This window comes from Pempheris klunzingeri, chromosome 4, assembly GCF_042242105.1.
Source record: "Pempheris klunzingeri isolate RE-2024b chromosome 4, fPemKlu1.hap1, whole genome shotgun sequence".
Lineage (NCBI taxonomy): Eukaryota > Metazoa > Chordata > Actinopteri > Acropomatiformes > Pempheridae > Pempheris > Pempheris klunzingeri.
In genome coordinates, this window is record NC_092015.1 from 12,145,218 (window position 1) to 12,165,213 (window position 19,996).

At 42.7% G+C, this 19,996-nt stretch overlaps 2 protein-coding genes across 2 annotated transcripts; both read right to left on the reverse strand.

Moving 5' to 3' along the window:
- Positions 1-3,974, reverse strand: LOC139200512 (amino acid transporter heavy chain SLC3A2). The gene is made up of 10 exons (XM_070829826.1): positions 3,884-3,974; positions 3,383-3,767; positions 1,972-2,136; positions 1,793-1,887; positions 1,622-1,699; positions 1,482-1,537; positions 1,217-1,397; positions 675-782; positions 534-596; positions 1-387 (listed from the first exon to the last, which is right to left on the reverse strand). The coding sequence occupies exons 1-10, from the start codon at positions 3,926-3,928 to the stop codon at positions 1-3; spliced, it is 1,563 nt and encodes a 520-aa protein (XP_070685927.1). The 5' UTR covers positions 3,929-3,974.
- A 2,840-nt stretch (positions 3,975-6,814) lies between these two features.
- On the reverse strand, positions 6,815-11,047 carry ppm1na (protein phosphatase, Mg2+/Mn2+ dependent, 1Na (putative)). Its single transcript, XM_070829242.1, has 6 exons — positions 10,642-11,047; positions 9,761-10,332; positions 7,572-7,689; positions 7,365-7,479; positions 7,211-7,274; positions 6,815-6,921 (listed from the first exon to the last, which is right to left on the reverse strand). Exons 1-6 carry the CDS (start codon positions 11,045-11,047, stop codon positions 6,889-6,891), a joined length of 1,308 nt encoding a protein of 435 aa, XP_070685343.1. The 3' UTR covers positions 6,815-6,888.
- Positions 11,048-19,996: the final 8,949 nt, after the last annotated feature.

The window sequence follows — 19,996 nt, forward strand, 5'->3', positions numbered from 1 at the left end:
CTACGAGTAGCTTCCTGCTTCAAACAGTTTGATGACGATGGCTTCGTGGGGCCGCAGTTCAAGTGCGTCCAGAGTCGTCGTCCCCAGACGGTCCATGCCTGTGCTGGTCACAAACACGCCAGCAACAGGAAGGCTCGGTGCCCAGGCAGGATCCAGGGCATGGTGCTCAGGTCCAACGTTGAGCAGAATGAGGAAGTGGACACAACCCCACGAACGCAAGAAGGCCAGGATCGGGGGAGATGAGAGAGTGGAGTTTGAGGAGGAGTTGGTGGAGGAATTGAAGGGGAGGAAAGTGAAGCTGCCGTACAGAAGAGCTTCTTCTCTGGCTCTGGAGTGACTGAGGGAGGTGAAGAGAGCTACAGCTGAACGCTTCGTCTTCTCCTTGTCCTGAGGGAAGGATGATGGAGAGAAGAGTCAGACCGATAAATATAACATACCCGACTAATGCTTTGTTTCTTTAACCTCAGCTTTATGACTTGTATGGAAGGACTCGCTAAGCTCTTTCTGGAGGCAAGACTGGCTTTATCACTCACTGTATGACTGCCTGATGAGTCCTTTGTCTCTACATGCGATGAGCCAACTTTCAGAGACACGTTCTGTAATGTAAAAAAGATTTTATTAGGCAACATCAACTTTTAAAATGTAGAACCAGTGTAGACGAAGCAGGACTTCACCTGTGTTTGGTTGACCGCTTCGTCATACTGGACAGTAGGAGATCCGGGTAGTGTCATTATCAGTACCAGGAGTAATTTCTTCAAGTCTTGAGAAGCTTTACCTCCGACCTGCAGAAACACATTGCAGCTGTAAAATAACAGCCCCCTTCACCCAAAGGGCTAAAGCTTTCAGTTAAAGCTGGCATGAGTCAAAAAAAGAAAAAAAAACCCTGATATTTGCTGCTCAGTTCTCCCCAATGTGACATTGTAAACTCATAACTTTTGGCATGTAGTATTGTCAGTATATTGATCTTGGATTTTATACTGTAAATGGCTGTACATTCAATATACTCAACTTGAGCAGGCTTCCCATGAGGAAATAGGGTGCAAAACTCAGGAATGATGTAAAAAAGTCTTGGTTCCATTTAATGCTTTTTATGCTCCCCAAATGAAGCTTTAATGTGAAATATTTAAAAATGTACAATGTATAAATATAATTAGGCTGTCCATGGGGTTTTAAAATGTCATTTGTCCACTGTATTTGGTATATGCATGTGCCTTACTGTCCAACTGGGCCACATATCCTCTTCTCTTGCTTGCAGGTGTGTCTCTATAGCATTGGCGACTTCCGTGGCAGACAGGAGGTGATGTGCAGATGGCAGAATTGACCTCATGACCACATCCACCAGCGTAACATTGTTTGGGGGATGCAGAACATCTCTCGTCTGTTTCACCACCACTATCCTGGAGACACACACAGACGGGGCACTTTAATGACCCTCAGGGGTTCATTTTATAATGAACACACATCTGTGTGTATAAGGATACCTTTCCTCCTCCTGACTGCTGAATTGCTCTAAGACACCTCTCCACTCCAGCAGAATCTGAAGAGAAAACATTTTATTAGCAGAGAGTTTGAGGAAACTGCTCGATAGGATCCCCAAAAACATTTCCGAGCATCATTTTACCTTTTCTGAGTATGCTGCGTCTGTGTCGCAGATCATAAAGCCTGCCGCACCCTGCTCCAACCAGAACCGGAGTGCATGCTGTGGAGAAAGAAGTCATGCTTTAAGATATTCAGCATCACCAAGAACTTAGCGTGTTTAGTAGCACGACCAGAGAGTGGGTTTTATACGTACTGTCGCTGAGAAGTTTGATGACTTGTCCGTGTGTCCTGCTACATTCTGAGGTCCCAGCAGATCCAGTTCACAGATGTCCAACACCACTTTGAGACCTGCAAGACCAATAAAAAGCTTGTTAAGCATCAAATAATGCAGGGAAAAAAAACAACAAAAAAACTGACAAGTCCTTTACTCACCTGCTTTGTTGCTCTCTGCGAGCAGATGCTGGATCTGAGGCACAGACCCACTCCTTTCACCTGTCACAGTGATGTTTAACGGAGACGCGTCCTTAGCAAACAGACCCTGCAGGATTAGGGCTCCTATACCCAGAGACCTGAAATAGGGAAGCTGCTCACACAGAGCTTTTGAGAGATCAAAACATTAGATTAAGTTAGTAACATTTAACATCAGCCAACTTCATCACCCAATTTTTTGAAATGCACTTCTGAAATACACTGTTTGTGTATACAGTATTTAGTACTTTTAGGTTCAATCTTCATGTTGTATGCAACAGATGCTCGTAATATGTAGTATTCTAGTTTTTAAGGTCACCTTTGTTCTTTGTTGCTCAAATTTCCTGCATAGGATCAACATAAGTTTGATATTTTAAGGCAAGTCCAGTTCTCTCTAGTCATTTCTGTTGCAATCATGTGGTAGCCCACAACATTAATCTGTGGCCTGCATGCAGGAAGTGTGATGAGGCATAAAATAATACAGGAGTTCAAAGTGATTAAAAAGCCTGATTTAGGTTTGTCAAAAGGTCAATTTTTACTGCAGACAGACTGAATGACTGAACATAACTGATTAATATCAGCCACCTGGTTCTGGCAGGAAGAAAATGAACCCCCCACCAACGAACAACCTCTGAGCAAGTCTGCATGACTAATCAGGCAGCTGGCAACTTCCCTGGGCTCCAACACATCTCCAAGCTCACTGTATGTCAACCAGTTTATGCATATTTGGTAAGCTTGTTCAGGAAAATGCACCAATAAAGCTACAGTAAAATAACATAAAGGGTTTAAAATGGGTTCTGATGCATCACATGATCTTGAAGGCCTGTGTTGAGGGAGGGCATTGGTGTCAGAAGCTTTTCTTTTAAGTTAAAACCTTAATTTAATTTTTCTATTTATAGATTCTTGAATTAGTGCGCTAATCGAATTGCTGTAAAGCAAATCTGGGACTATCCACCGAGTACATTTCACAGACCATAGGAAGAAATGAAGACAGGGGGCCAGCTCCATACAAGACATCAGGGCTCATAAATGTCACCAGAAACATTTCTTATGGCATCAATTTTATGTTACTAGCAGCACCATAAACTCTTCATTTGCAATAAAAAAAAAAAATCTAATGAAGATGAACACTTACACTACTATAAATTTATACTGGTCACCTGGAGACATTGTCATGCCTCCAAAATACCACCAGGAGGTGGAGAGTCTGAGTGAACGTGCTCTTCATCTAAGAAAAATAAATTAAAAAAAAAAAAAAAAAAAAAAAAAAACTTTACCTGGGACAGTGCACGTTGTGTTTTAGGGGAGGTGGAGCAAAAGTACTTCTCCTAAAATCTAATCTATTTTGTTTTTAATGATTCCAGTGTTTGCTCACCATCGATGCCCCCTGACCTCTTGCTCTGCTCCTCCATGAGCAGGTCGGGCTGCAGGCGGTAAAACACCGACTTCTGCCACCACTTGAGCGGCGTCACAACCGGCCGCGGGCTCATCACAATGATGGCGACGGAGGTGGCAAGCATGGCCACCCAGGCCAGCCAGAACAGCACCACCAGGTAACAGCGCACCTTCCTCCAGCCCGGACCCCCCGCGGTGAGCTCCAGCTCCTGCTTGGACATGGGCTGCCACTGGCGGACCGGCTCCGGCTCGGGCTCTGGGATGAGCAGCGGGGCCGTCTCCGAGTTGCCCACAGTGGCCGCCAGCCCGGGGCCTGACACGCTGCCGTACCCGGTGTCTCCGGCGTTCAGAGGCATCCTGCCCGGCTGCAGGGAGGCGACATGTGGTTAGATTAAGGGCTTTAAAAGCACGTAGACACTCTAGATGTGGGAGTTGGACAGTTGTTGCTGTTCTTAAGTTTAAGTTTGCTCCGTCTCCATACCGTGTTCACTGCCTCCACATCGGCCTCTCTATCCGTTTGTTCCATGTGGACCGCAAGGGACCACTGGTGCTGCAGGATTTAATGTTCCTACACAGAAGTGTCCACACTCTCAGCGCTCAGCTCCGCCATGACCCCACGCACCCATTTCCACACTAATTCTACCTGCTTTGCACAGCTGATTTAATTGATCTGATTGGCCAATCCGGTTGGCCTCTTCACCCCCACAAATTGACCACAGAGAATTACTTGATGGCCTCACAGTGGGCTGTTAGTTTCCAAATTAGATTTACTCTCACACAGGGAAACAGACGTTTCCATCTACTCGATTTTGTGCAAGTGTTTTATCTGAGTGTTATCTTGCATTAGTTTGAATCAGAGGACTGCTGCTTTCTTCCCTCAGTTGCTTAGTTTACAAAGGATTACAAAACATTTCACACACAGGCACTTTGAAAGAGAGCATTTTTGTGTCCCAGAGCAGATACACACACATACAAATAAAGGAAATTATGTAAAGACAACAAATTGACTAAAACAGAATGGGGTTTAATTTTTCTTATATACTGTAAATAAACAAATACAGAATTTCATAATATGTCACTGGTGGCTCAAAACCTTATCTCCAATCTCACTGCAAAAGCTTATGGATAATTAGTGGTGTTAGATAGCCGTCATCGTTCTGGATGTTTATATTCTTATTGGGTATCTACTTTCATATATCTTGTATTAGCACATTGACTGCAGGTGGATCACATCTGCTTGGTTAATCCTCACCTACTCTCTTCATACTTGAACTATTTTGTGTCTGTGTTTCTAACCTTTGTGTAATACAGGCTGCAGCAGCTGTCGTGACCAGGACGTTCCCGTAAAAAGGAGGCTTTTAATGCCAGCAAGGTGTTGTCCTGGTCAAATGATAATACTGTAATACTAATAGCAATGATAGCAATAATAGCTTGAAAAAATGAAAAAACAAGAGAAATAACTATAAATAAATAAGTAATGGTGACAAGTGAGGTATGAATTACTAAAACACAGTAAAAACAGGTAGAAATAGTAGAAATGGAGGAAAAGTTATGCAAGAGGAAGCAATTCTGCTAAAGTGTGTTTTAAAAGAGATTTGTAAGAGTCGTGGGGCCTCTTGTTTTAATGAATAAATGTAGTCTTTATATAAAATACTGACATTTAGCAGATGCATTCTTTGTCTGTCAGCTGCTGCTGGTTTAGGGGCCCTCTGGTGGCCGATAGGCTGTAAACAGCTGCTTAGTTCACCAGTGTGTCTTTGGACTGTGGGAGGAAACCAGAGCTCCCAGGAAAAACTCCAGACATCGACATGTTCACGTGGGTTAGTTCAGGTTCAAACCCGACACCATCCTGCTGTAAGGCAATACTAACCACTTTTCCCCATGTTGCTTTTCTGAAAACCAGCCAAACACAGTCACAGCCATTACTCACTCTGTCTGTCTGTCTGTCTGTCTGTCTGTCCTTGTCTTCCCCTCAGGCCTTTCTCTTCTTTTCCACCTCTTCTTCCGCTTTATCTTTGTCCACAAGTGTTCCCAGCTGAGCGGTGCCGTTCTCGGTTGAATATTTGTGTGATCTGGCTGGTCAGGAGTGAGGAGGTGAGAAGGACGCTCTGTCCAATAAAAGCTCTGCTCAGTCAATTAATACAGAGGTGCCGAGCCTCACCACACCCTCACAACACATTCTGGAGAACCCATGACTGCCAGAGAGAGTCCCTCGTGTGGTAGTTTTGACTCTGACTTAATCTATTGTTGTTTTTATTTTTGGTATTGATTCTGCAGATGGGCTAAGTGAGGAATAACGCCATGATTTAAGAGAATTAGTATTTGTTTCCTCTATAGTCTGTGTGCTCCGTTGCCACACAATGAGAGATTTAAACTTTAATCTCTTTACATTTCAGGCCAAACCCCACTGCAGTTTTTAAGTAATAGTTGAAATGACTGATAGAAAATGAAGTGACAGCTATTGTGACTGATAATCATTCTTCCTCAGACACTCAATTATTATTAAAAAGTTCCTAAATGAGAATTTAGAATTCTCATTCTTAAGATTTGAGAATTAGTTTTTTCGTTTATGTGGTCTAATAACTAAACATTGTTGTACATATCGAGAATCAACACATTATCAAATAGTTGGAGCCCCAAACTACTATAAATCTCAACAAATATAATTTGTGATGGAGCTAACTATACAGTCAGTGAGCGTAGTCTGGGTGTGCGTATCTGTTTCCTGTGAGGAAACAACCCTAAAATCACACAATGACACAGGACATCGCATATCCACTCTAAAGTATCACAGGGGTCTACGTTTAATGAGGTTTGTGTGCTAATTCCTGGGAACATCTCATCCTCTTTCCCTAGTATGGCCCTCCACCCCCCACCCCTCTCTCTCTCTCTCTCAGGCTCCCTCCTGCGTTCTTTACCCTTTTGCATCTCTCCCTCTGGCTTTCTTCTCCTGTCGCATACGTTTATGTTCTTGCTATGTCACCTTTGCTACATGACAGCACTGTGCAAACTAATTATTTACTGAGAGATGTTGCAGTCCATCATATGCGTGCAGCCCACGTGCGGAGCACATACGTGAATCCAGTCTGTGTTTTTTGATGAGTGCGACTCTATTTTGGTTTTTTCTACATGACGTGATGTGTGATGTGCAGTTTGTATACAGTATCAGTATTAGTGACACAGTAGTGTGAAATGAGCTGCCATACACAGACGCTTCCAGCATAATGTATTTATCAGTGTCTCCCCAGGCACTGTATGGTTAAATGTTATTCAATACTCAGTAACAAATAATTTTAGAAAATATGATGTCAATCTTTCCAAAAACAACACAGTGGGTGTTTTGAATTTCACTTTAATTGACCTATAAACAAGTGCTTAAAGAGAATAAATTACATAAAGAATCGTCATTAGCTTAAAATGTAAAGTTCCTCGTTTAAGCCGGTTTTCATGGAAGCGGTGAAGCCGGTGATGATTCTGTTTCCAGCTTTAGTTTGAGTCCTCCTCCGATCCTTCGATGTCCTGAAACATCACAAGACAATAATGTTGCTAACATGGAATATCTAACATTGTAGCCATAACAAGCAGGTGCTTCCTCAGCAAGTCATCTTTAAAATCAAAGGTTGTGACTTTTGGTTTAGTTTATTTAAGGCAACATTCTTGAATAACTAATTGAGGTTTTGCTAACTTTGTCTTTAAATGCCTCGTTTGAAAATTAGGCATTTTATTGAGATAAATGATCTTTTCATTGGCGTTAATGTCGTTATGTAGTGACCTCCAAATCTAACGTCATGTGACTCATGTGTCTTACCATTGGCTCCTGAGATCTGTGGTTCATGATGTGTTTCTGATATGCAGATATGATACAGTCTCGCCTGCAAAGAGAGAACCAGTGGTAAATGTGAAATGGATCCTGTGTAGAAATGCTCTTGTTTTTTGAGATTTAGTTAATAGCCAAGTCTCACTTGCTGGTGATGCCTCCCCCTGGTGGAAGTCCCGGTATATCCTCTGCAGCCAGGAATTTGATCACATACACAAGGTCAGGGTCCTCATCCCTGGACCTCATCATCTGGATGATTTCTGTGGAGAAATATGGAATAGGGAACAAACAGTCGTCTAAAGTGTAGAGCGCATTGTTGTGGGTGTTTTAGAGGAAGCAGCAGAGGAATCACCTTCCACTTTCATGTCGATCTGTTGCTCCAGCTCTGTTTCCCGCTGCAGTGCCTCCTGTGACACCTGGGGGGCACCGGGGAAGCAGATAATGATGATGCTGATGTTATCCAAACTGCCCTGCAGGGGGGGACAGAGCACAGAGTTGTCAGAAAAACACCAAGACTGCAGGCAAATGAGTGAGTTTACAGTGTTTGAGGTTCTTTTACTGTAATCACATATTTCTGTTTAACGCTATTTCATAATTTGACTACATTTTAGTGGGAAATACATTTATTTGACAGCTATTTTTACTGATTACATACTAGATTTAAAAAAATATATATATAATGAGGCTATAAATGACACATTATGCAGTGTTACACAGTCTAATAAAAGTATATGTAGTTTAGATTACCTCAACCAAGTATTGCATTGAAATGCTGCTTTCAGTATTTGGTAAGTCAGTAATACCTAATGATGTATTATACACGACAATATAACTCACAGGCCTTAATGAATACTCATACTTTTAATACTTCAAGTAAATTTTATCTATCTATAATACTGGTACTGTTGCTTAATTCAAGGATCTCAATGCTTCTTACACCACTTGAAATCACTTGAAATAGACCTGTTGAAACAAACAGCAGGGGTCTGAGGTCTGTGTCAGGTTGGATGGAGATATATTTTGGTTTGGACAAGATCCCCTAAGATGTCACAGTAAAGCACTTACAGAAGATTTCAATATTCCTGATTTACGAACACACTACTTAAGCTTGGGGCTTTCGAGAAATGTGTCATTGCAGGTTTACCACCGTCACCCTGTTGCTTATGACATCAGAGATGTAAATTTTACTGACTTAGCATGTACTGTAAGCAGCATTTTACAATGAGTGAGCTCAGTGTGTGCTGGAACATGCTGTCGTTCAACAGGCACAGTAAGCCTTTTTAGGTGAAATAAGCAGCTGCCCATCCCAGCCAGGATAAAGCCTCTGAGCCGGTGCGTAGCACAGAGCTCCCGTCGACAAACTCACAGTCAGTCATAATCCGAGCCATGTGTAGTATTTCTTCCCTCCTATCCCGTGTCCCAGGGTGCCTTAATACAGCTATTTATAGGGCGGGCTAAGGGCTCGTCAGTGTTCAGATGGGCAGTTACTAACAAGCATTAAGGAGACCTGCAGGAGAAATCTTCTTACATAACATCAGCGTAATTCCTCCTCACAGAGACCCTGCTCACAGTATACACCTGCACACAACGCCCTCCTAACATAAAGCTTCCTGTTCATAAATCCAGCTCTGTTTGCGCCTGCTGTATTTAAGTTCCTAGAGCAGATTAATTCATTCATATGGAAGTTTGAGACCTAAACTGTAGTCAGCACCAGTGTCTTGGTTTGGGCACCTCAGTGGTTTTGTGGCTCTGACCAAATTTCCAAAAACTGATCATATAATTCCTGGTTTTAATTTAATTTTGATCCATTTTATTAGGGCAAAACTCTTTCTTATTAATATTTTAGAAGTCTGGATGAGGATTTGATAAAAGGACATGTTTATGCTTCAACAATCCCGCCACAAAGTCCAACAGTAGCTGTTCTGGAGCTTTTCATTGTATAGTAGGATCTTCCTCTGCTGCTGGAGTTTGCCCAGTTTGTAGATGTTTGCACCTCAGCGACTTCTTGTCCATGTTGGCTGAAAGAGTCTGCGAGGGAATTCTTGACCTTGACAACAGTATTTGATGTCACTACAAGGTCTGTTTGGTCGCTCATTGGGAGCATTGACATTTAGTTAATTAATATGAAAATATAAACTAGACTTTAGAAAAAAATGAAAGATAACTGAAATGATACTGTGTGCTTTACCAAAAAAAAGTAGAATAAGATAGAAATATACAGGAAATGCCTTGTCTACACTAGCATGAGGAGGCATTGGTGCCAATGTTTTTTTAGACTGGGACATCTACATGACTGGGACTCAACTGCCTTCACAAAGTGTTGTGTTGCTATTGTAATACCAATTCTGGACTTCATAAAGATTGCCTGTATAAAAATATAACCTAAACTAATACTAAACATTTTCAAACACTAAAAACTAACCTGAAACAAGCAAACCCACTTTTGAAACTGACACTTAACTGAGTTGAAAACAAAACTAAAAGACAAAATAGAAATAACAACAAATGAAAAAGACAAAATTAATGATGCTGACTTCTCACCTTGTACAGACAGAGGTCAATGACTTGGGTGCAAATCTCTCTCAGGTCGTCACACACCTGCATACGGCTGCGCACAAATTCACACAGTTCTTCATTACCAATGGCGTCCCACACGCCGTCACAGGCTAGAATGAGGAACTCGTCTTCGGGCGTCCTCTCCAGCTCATACACTTCTGGCTCCGGGGACACTAGCTGCTCTGTCTGTGGCCTCCAGTCCACCTCCTTGAAGTCAAAGTCCCCCAGCGCTCTGGACACGGCCAGCGAGCCGTTGATTCTCTGCAGGGTCACAGAGCCTCCGGCGTTCTGGATGCGCTCCTTTTCTCTCGGGTTGGAGGGCTTGTGGTCCTCTGTGTAGAAGACCACCTGGCCGTTGTGGCAGAGCAGGGTGCGGGAGTCTCCGCAGTTGATAAAGTAAATGTAGCGTGGTGACATCATGACACATGCTGCAGTGGAGCCACTGTGGTCCCAGATGTCCTGGCGAGCCAGTTTGTGCATGTGGCGATCAATGTCCAGGAAGCCCTCACGGATCCCCTCCTTCACCTGCTCGGGGTCCTCGTTTGCTTTAACCCCACCTGTGGGAATGAGGAGGAAACATTTTATTTTCAGATAGATTCACACCTTGCTGTATAGCTCTGTATATTTTGACCCCCAGAATTTGCTCCGTTTCTGCTCTGCTCTGCTCTGATTCTTCTTCATTACTTTGCTCAATACTGCAAAAAAAACATTGACATGTGGCACACATTATATCGTATGTGATTCTATCAGCTTTCAGTACTGTGTAAACACTGTGGCAATTTGATTTCCAAGGTACTGTATTTTTCATTTAGTTTTTCAACCATATTGACTAATTAGAGACATATTAGTTACTACTTGTTCTCTACCTGTTGCCAGGATGTGACTCAGCAGGTTTCTGGAGCAGTACTGTGCCACTGTGGTGCCTGCATGTCCATCAAAAACAGCAAAGTATGCCCACTCCGACAGCTCTCCTTCCAGCTGAGGCATGCAGGTGTGGGCATCCTCCATCTGAGACCTCCAGCCCTGCATGCTCGCCAAAGCGTAGTTTATCCCTGACTGAGCACCCCCCTCTGACACATGCTTCTCCAAAATGGGACGGTCCAGGTATGGGCTTGACAGAGAGTCGTCCTCGTCTGTATTGTCCTCCCCCCCAGGCCCTGTTTCCCTGGCCCCCCCTTTGAAGAAGAAGGTGACCATCTTCTCCGTCTCCTTGACCAGCTGGCGGAGGAAGGATGGTACCTCCACATTGCTGGCACGTCTGGCCGTCCTCATCGCCCCACGGAGCCTGTTCTCAAGCCTCCTGCTCGACTTGGCAGCAGCCCGTCTCCTCTTGGTGCCCCTCCTCCGGCCCTTTGTTTTCCGCAGCAGGTCCAGTGCAACAGTTGAGTGGGGCACCCCCAGCAGGTAAACAAAAAGTTACTTTGAATAAGAATTATCCTGTTAAATGAAAAGCTGAGTTGGTTTTCGGCTAAAAATGATCAGGGCCATTTTTGTATCCGTCTTCTGTCCTTTTCATGCGACAATAAGACCGTAAAGTGTTTTCCTCGTTCTGTCTCTGTTTCTGCGTCTCCCTCCGTCCCTTTACCCGTCCGGTATCAGCCCTGCGATTCTATTTCTGTTGATTTATCCCTCTGCACTGCCCCACCTACCAGCGGCTTTCCTTGTCCCTCCCTCTGTCTGTGTAACACTGCTGGATAATCACCTCGAGGCGCAACCTAGATGACCTGTATCTACAGACGCACATGGATTATGAGTACACGGAGGAATCCCTTAATCAGTCTTGCATATCTGTCTGTGGTTTTTACATCTGATAACAAGACATTTTTCAGCAAAATAATTAATTTTGTGTGATTTATCATTCAGCATTTTGCCAATTTGTCTTAATGGGGGTATATTGTGTTACAATATTGATTAAGAATTGAGTTTCAACGTTGCCTCTTGACAAGTTGACAAAACAACTGTGTGTCAAGGTCAGTTTGATAGCTGTTCTGGAGCTTTTCAATCATGTCACATCATATCATGAGCAAAAGGAGTTTGCCCAGTTTGACCGGTGTTCCCAAGGTCAGGAATAAACTTTAAAGCACACCTTTTAAAGGTCCCATAATATGAAAATGCACTTTTAATGTTTTTTCCAATATAAATATGTGTGCCTACAAACCGCAGCACTATGAGAATTGACCATCCTCTCCCTTTTTCTTCTGCTCCATCTTTCAGGAAGTGTCTGTGAAAACACTCTGTTTAGTTTTGGCTGCCCTTATGATGTCATGAGGGAATCAGTTGATCATGTGACCTCCTCCAGTCTCTCAGCAGGCCGACATGCTGAAAACCCCCTGAATCCACCTCGCTTTTTCCTCCCTAACTGCAGCTCCTGGCAAAACTAAGATGTTGAAGGTGAGACCACTCTGTTCAAAAACGGAGCACTCAGACAGAGGCTGAAAACTGCTGCAGCAGCCATGTCTGTATGAGGAAAAATAATGTGTGTGTTATTACTTATAAATGAGCATAATATGGCTAACATGGAAAAGTAGTCCTTAAATGGCTCTAAAAAGAATGAAATTACCTTTTCATGACACCTGGGCCCTGTATCACAAAGTGGGTTAGGCAGCAGATACTGTATATCTTAGTTTATATGTTTATGTGTCTTTGGGCTGAAGGTTTTCTTCTAACATAAAGCTTGGTATCACCTTGGTAACCCGTGCTGCACGGCTAACCTGCTCCAGAGCAGGTTATTTGAAAGATGACGCCATCACTCCTATTGAATCCTGACATGGACCAAAGCACTGATTTTACAATAAAGTGACAAGTAATAAAGCAATAGAAGTTTTATGCTCTAGATCAGGAGAATCACCTTGCCTCCTATAGGTGTGTCATATACAGAAGGTGCCTAACAAACTGAGAAATAGTTAACCACACAACAAATTTCTGTTCTGAGAGGCCTCATCAGGCTTTCATTTCTCTATCTTGGGCTTCTCTTAGAGCTTTGCTCTAACTGTTTTGTAAAAAGTATAAAATTAATTCATATTTACAATAGTTTGCTCATCATAACGCAACAAATCAGCAAATGTCACTATTGAACATTAAAAATGGCTTCCTACCGTCATTTATAACTTCACATTTTGATGGATAGTATTCCTACTGTTTTTAAAGCGTCGGTGAGATTTTATTTCATGCGTTTCAATTTGCTGAGCATCTCTTTTTGCCACTCAAACAACCAGATTTCATCACTGTTTCATCTCATGTGATATGGACTTTGAAGAGAGCTCATCATAGTCCAGTTTCGTTTCCATCTTTCTCTCAGGTTTTCTGCCACCCTGAACTCTTTCTTCAGGGTCAAATAACACCAACTTATTTTAGATTTAGTCGCTTCTTTCCAGCGTGACCTAATCATTTGTTTTTGTCTCAAAATCAAGAAACACCAAAGCAATATTGAAAACACACAGAAATACGGTTTTAAAAGAATGAATTAAAATTGAAGTTAGACAAGCTGATACAGGATAGGTGAAAGAAAGAAAGAATAAAAAATTGCAGTGCATCTCCCTGACTTAAATGGCAGTCTCTATAATGTTGTTGTATTTTCTCACACCTACTCAAGCCCTGAGCGTGTTGTCCTCCATGATAGCTATGAGTCTTAATCCAATTAACTCCTGCGTATTTAGAGCTCATGGCCTGGTTTACATGTAATAACGCTTGATTTTTAATACTGTTAAGAACTATATGTGCAATACTCTATTCTTATCCAGCTCTAAGTTGGACTAAACCTTGTTATCAGCCGATCTCACTGCTGGCAGCATTTCAGGTGAAGTGTGTTTGTTTACCTTAATTTCTCTAGTTAAGACTGAGCATGCACATGACAGGGATGTACCGGGACAAAAATTCAGCCGTGGACTTTTTTTCCAGACCAGGCCACATACCGACCCACAGTCGCCTATTGTTTTCTGGAAAATTCACCCCTTTGTATCAAGAGCCTCCCAAGAAATCCGAGCCTGTAGATTATACACACATTTAGACTAAATAATGACCCTGAGTAAGAGATTAAAAGCAGTGACAAGCAGCTGATGCAGTAAGAATAACGTTATTCATACAGATGTGTAATAAGCTGAACTTTGATATCATAGCTGGATTCTTTCTCCATCATATTACAGTTCTTGGTTGGCAGGTGTTCAGTGCTGTTCAGGAGGCTTTAAAAATGTGTGAGCTCCCTCTAGAGACATATGTAGGCAATACACCCCAACAATCACATCCTGTAGCTTTGTAGACGGCACAAATGTATGGGTATGGTACTGCTCCTAATGATAATACTAATTTTTAAATTATAATAAACAAGCATACATTTTATTCACAAAGCACTCTTTCATACACCATAAAGGAATTGCACCTAATGGAGGGCAATGTAAAAAATTAATTAATGAAACAATAATAAAACTGGGTAAAAGCAAGGTACAGTTAAATATAGTCAAATAATATCTCAATAGCTCTGCCACTCTGCCAGTCCTCTATTTTCATTAAATATTCAGTAGGCTATGCTTTTCAAAAATCAGTCAACCAATAGTGAATTTAATTTATTAAACCAAGGATTGTCATCATTTTGCGTAAATGTGTGTAGAATCTGTTGTGTTGCAACAAAAGGGAGGTGTAGGTTGGATTTTGTGTGTTGATATGAAGAGTGGAATCTTTCAGAAAAAATAGCTGATCGTGGGCCGTTGTGTGGGCTGCTGTGGACAAACGTCCAGGGCTGAATGTGTCCCAATCGTCCCAATACATCCCTGCTTCAGCCTGTCCTGCACATCCTCAAATGCATCCTTCTGGGTGTGTGCTGTGTATATGCTCATGTTATTTATTATTAATGACTTCTTACTCCTTCTCTTACAGCCTGCCCCTATAGGATCCTGAGATGAAATCACATGACAAAGGGAAGAGAGACAGATTAGCCATGAATGGATGGGAGACGACAGCAGGCTCGCACTGACACAGGGACGCACTCGTGCTCGCCTCCCTATGCCGTAGCATACATTACTACCGCTGCAGTCATAACGATGCAAGAGGAGATGAAGACGGGGGGGGAGGATGGTGGAGTGAGGCAGCCAGGGCGGGGCTGCTGAGTGACAGAGCGGGAGGCAAGAGAGAGAGGAAGCGGCTCCACAGACGACCAAGAAACAGAGGGAGGAAGAGAAAGAGAGAGAGAGTACTTCCACAGGACGTGAGTGCCGGCAGCAGAGGAGGGGGGGGGCTTCCAGACCTGATGGGCCCAGCGATGCCTTGATGGAGTATGGGCCAGGTTTTAGGATTCTCCCACTGCCGTGAGTCTGCTTTTGTTCAGCTGTTGTCATCTGTGTTTCCGTCCAGGAGGTCTGCATTTGTTTATCTCACTACACCATCGTCATAATATGTATATATCCCAGCTCAGTATCTTCTCTTGCTAACTGCTGTAAGCATCGTATGTGTTAGCTCAGCCTCCCCCTCCCCTTCTTGCCCACTGTCCATTCCTCTCTCCTACCTTTGATAAACACATGGCTGAATGGGTGGATGCAGTGCAGAAGGAGAGCTATTCTGTTGTTGTTGCCTCCCATTGATTGGCACGTTTATGTGGTTGTGTGCAAGGAGGCTTTGCAGGCAGACATGTCAACAGTGCAAGTTTTTTCTCCCTGAAAGCTCTGTTGTGCTTTCGATCTTTCTTTTTCTCACAATGTTCACGTGATGTTCTCTACAAATTAAATTAAAGTGTTTGATGATTATTTGCATGTGTTCTTGCATGTGCAGAATAGTGCGCTGCATTATTTCCTCTGCCTGAGGTTGAGTTATTAGCTAATGTCTGGCTATCTAATGTAGTGAAGGCCTTTAATGCTGCCAGTTTATGCCTGTAAGTAAGTCTGTATTCTGTATTAAGTCTGTGTTCACTGACCCACAGTGTGCCACTGAAATTGTCACGCTCTTTTGATCTGAATTTCATATAATAGTTTGTGGCGTGTACTGTTAATTTGTGGAGGTTTACATTTGTATCCTGGTTGGCTACAATTTAGAAATCCTTTAATCACATTGTCACTGTTAACTTTTAAAAATGTCTCATAACATAGTGCTGCAGTTTGGCTTTTATGCTATTGATCACTTCACGCTATGTATACTAAATGTTTTTGAGAGGAACACTAGTGGGATGAAAGTGAGACGGTGGAAGGAATTGATTTAGAGCATCTAAAAGTAGCAACAACACATTTGTGTCTCTGACAATGTCTCAATTTTCTAATGTTTACCAATAGATTTATGTAAAATGTTGACTGTTTTTTTTTCTTCCAGAGGAATATGGCTCTGTGGCGTCCACTCCAGACTCGACGCCTCCCTGCACCGATGGTACGAAGCCGACATGTGACACTTTTGTGCCTCCACAAAAAGATTCTGTCACACAAAACTTGTCAAAATAAGAGATTCCTCCTTCCCAAAGCGTTTTCTATTGAACTAAACATGAGAAGAATACATCTGAACACCTCACCTCTAAAACAGTTGCACTGAAGATCCACGGGTAAACACAGATGTTCATTTTGATCACAGCTACATTTGGGAAGGAGAGATGATTATGCACTTATCAAAGAGGGTTTCATTCACTTTAGATGTCACACTTTTTTCTCTCGGACATCAATGACACACCTGGATGCTTTCATCTGACATATCTTTTTATTAAAAGCAAAATCACTCTCCTTTTATGACAATGAATAGATAAACTGCTCAGACTGCCTAATGGTTGTCTACATTTTGTCTCAGAGAACAGCGCTTTTCTTTCTCTGTCTATTGTCTGTATGTCTCTGTGTGCATTTGGGCGACAACATTTCTTTGCTTTTGTCTCCACTCAGGCGGAAATGAGGAGTCTGAGATGTACGAGCTGCAGACAGCCAGGGAATGGTCTGATGATGATGAGGAGGGGGGAGACGAAGGTCCAGATGATGATGAGGGACTGGCTTCATCCCCGTCCATCTGGGGCACGCCGCGTCAGAACTCCTTCGAGCTGACTTTCTCTTACATCGCCATCGCCGAGGCCGAATCGGTGGGAGCCTCGCGGCACCTCCGCGAACGACGCAGGGGTGGCTCTCGGGGAAGTCGCACTCCTTTGATCCGCACAGACACGCTGGAGACACTGTTGGACTCCCCCGATGTAGAGTGGGACCCTCAAGCCTTCCTGGGTCGAGAGGAAGAAGAGGAAGCGTCAGAAGAGAGAGAGCAGGAGAGGGTGGAGGAGAGTGCAGCGGTGACGAGCGAGCAGCACAGACAAACTGAGACTATTACAATCCAGACCTCTCCCCAAAATCTGGACCCACAAACTCAGGGGAGAGACGCGGGAATCCAAAGAGAGGAGACCCCGAGCAGTCCGACCCAAACTGTCCAGCTGCCCTCTCCGTCGCCGTCTTCCCAGCATCAGAGCACCACACAGATACTTCAGGGTGAGAAACAGGACAAATGTGTGAAGAGGAGGAATAGTGTGGCATAGTGGTCGACTAGAATAGTGTGTGGGAATACTCAGAATGTCTCAAAACACCTTCATTATTCACCTTCTTGTAGGATTGTGCTTCATTTTATATGTTAACGTATAGTTTACATCACTGCTTGTAATGTTCAAGAGTATCCAGAGGTGTCATCCTTTAAACATACCCCATAGGTACAATCTGGATTGTGCTTCATCACATAATGGGAGCGTTCAGCCTTCTTCTTGGGACTCATAATTCTCCCTAATCCCACCTCCCTGTCAGCAATCATGAGTGTCAAACTACAATAAGACAGAAGTTGGATATATAGTCTGACTTTGTCCGACTCTGTCTTTCCTTAAGGCGGACTTAATGCGATGTGGCACAGAAGCATAATGACCAGTCATAATGAATGCTGGCTAAAAGTGAGTGGGCCTTTATTAGAAAAAGATCCTCCAGGGATTTTAGGATCTTTCTGTGTGGGAATATAGTAAATATTTACAGGTCATACCTTCAGAAGTGTGCATATTTTCCATTTCTTGAACTAGCTTTTTTCACACCAGGAAAATCAGGATATGTAACTGAAAAATCACACATTTGACATAAGCAGTTTTCCTTTTTCTTAGTCCATACTTCATACATTCATTTAGATGTGAAATTATATGATGACTAATGCAAGGTGCTGTCAGCTACTTTTTCAGCTGGGCCCAACCTAATTATAAGCAGCTTTTTCAGAGTTTTACAAGAATGTTTTTGAAAAATTTTTGAACTCCAAAAAGGCACTTTAAATGTGTCACCAAAAATGCTGATATACCCACCATAAGACTCCTAATACCACGGTCAGTTTCTTGTCTCTTGCAACAGACATTATGGATTGTTAATTATAATTTTGATAGTATAAATTAATATAATAAGAACTGTTTATCAAAGAAACACAGCACAAGTGTTGCAGTCCAAACACTGTTTCACGCTGTGGTTTTTAAAATGTAATGCAAGTCAGTGATGATGTCATAGTGACTTCACCTTCTGGTTTCCCGCAGCGGCTCCACCGACCCCCGAGCCAGAGTCCCCCGTCACCAGGGAAACCATTTCAGTCAAGCTGCTCACATCTGTACGACCCAGAGGCCCAGCGTCCTCGTCGGCAGCCATCATTGGACTAAACTCTCAGGAACAGCTGGTCACCGATCACTGGTTTTCAGCACTTAACCTGTCAGAGAGCCCGACAGCATGCACCCACATAGCAGGTATAAGACGCACATCTGTATTTTTAAACGGTCTCATTCCTCTTTGGTCCTTCCACCTCCCTCCCATCTCTCTCTTTGCCTTTGTCTCGTTGCTGAGCAAGATCTTTTCACTTTGCCCGTTAATCGATCGTGTAAATAAAGAAAATATCAGATTTCGCTTTCAGTATGGACCTTCAAAAGCAGGCAGACAAAGATAGACATTCCGCCCTCCCTGAAATCCTGGCTGTTCATTGTGTCTCCATAGTAACCCTCTCTCGGGATTTCAGGAATGATTGGCTAATTGTGGGGAAAGCATTCCTGGCACCAGCTCACGCACCATCACTGCTGATGTCAGATTATATCACACACACACACACACACACACACACACAGGAGAGACACGTGTGTGTGTTTGCATATGTGCAGTGTCTTTACATGCAGATTTGTGGGAGTTTGTTGGTACTTTAGGAGTGAGTGAGACACAGAAAGGGAGAAAGTGAGAGATAACATTTTGTCTTTCAGCTTGATGGCATTTTAAGTGGACTTTCAGTCAGAGCACAGCTCAGTCTTATTTTAGTGGGTGTGTGTGGGGGGGGTTGGGGGCGGGGGGCTCTAAACCGTCAGTGTTGATGAATGTGCGGTCAGGCTGATGACAGAGTTTAGGGTGTCCCGAATGAATAGACACATGCATCTATTGAATCTATTGAAAGCATCACATTTCTTCTCGTTTTATTACTTGTTTTAGAGACTGTGTATCAGTTGTGTTTAAAAAAACATATTTTTTAAATGAAAAAAGGTGTTTTGTAGAACATGTAAGGTCACAAAAATGTATCAAAACTCATACCAGTGCAGTAGTGAGAACTGTGAATATGAGAACTTAAATCATATGAAACCCTACTTGTTGAACTATGCAAGGAATTTGTGTCACACAACATGTGTGCTCATTAGTTAACGGCATACTAATGTCTCAACATCTATGTAAACAGCATTTCCAATTTTTTAACAACTGAAATAGATTAATAAAACAGTGGAATGAAATAGCAATTCTGTCCGATTATCATGCCATTAAGTTTGTTGCCAGGCTCGCATAACTCTTCTTTGGAGATTTTACATTAAAATTTAAGTTTTACTTAAAGAGCATTCACAACTCTTTACTTGAAAACATGAACTCATCCTGAGAAGATCAAGCCACTCATACTGATATTTATCATCAGTTGTGGTGGCACAGAAAGGTTTGGCTTGATGACATAACAGAAAATAAACCCTGCTTCTCCTCTTTCAGATAGTATATGGAACATGAATAGGAACACAACTACTAACATATAACATATAACATATAACTTTATATGAGGTCAAAAGAATGCCATAAATCCATTGTGTTTCAGAATGAAATTTGCTTTAAGGAAGAAGATCAAGTGATTTTGAGAGTATGAATGTCATGAATCATCTCTTTATGTGTGAAGCTCTTGGAGTCTTGAAGAGTGGTGGGCGGTGCTGTGAACAGGATTATTTTGGGCTGTCGGGCCTTTGGACTGCTGAGCGAGCAGGGGGTG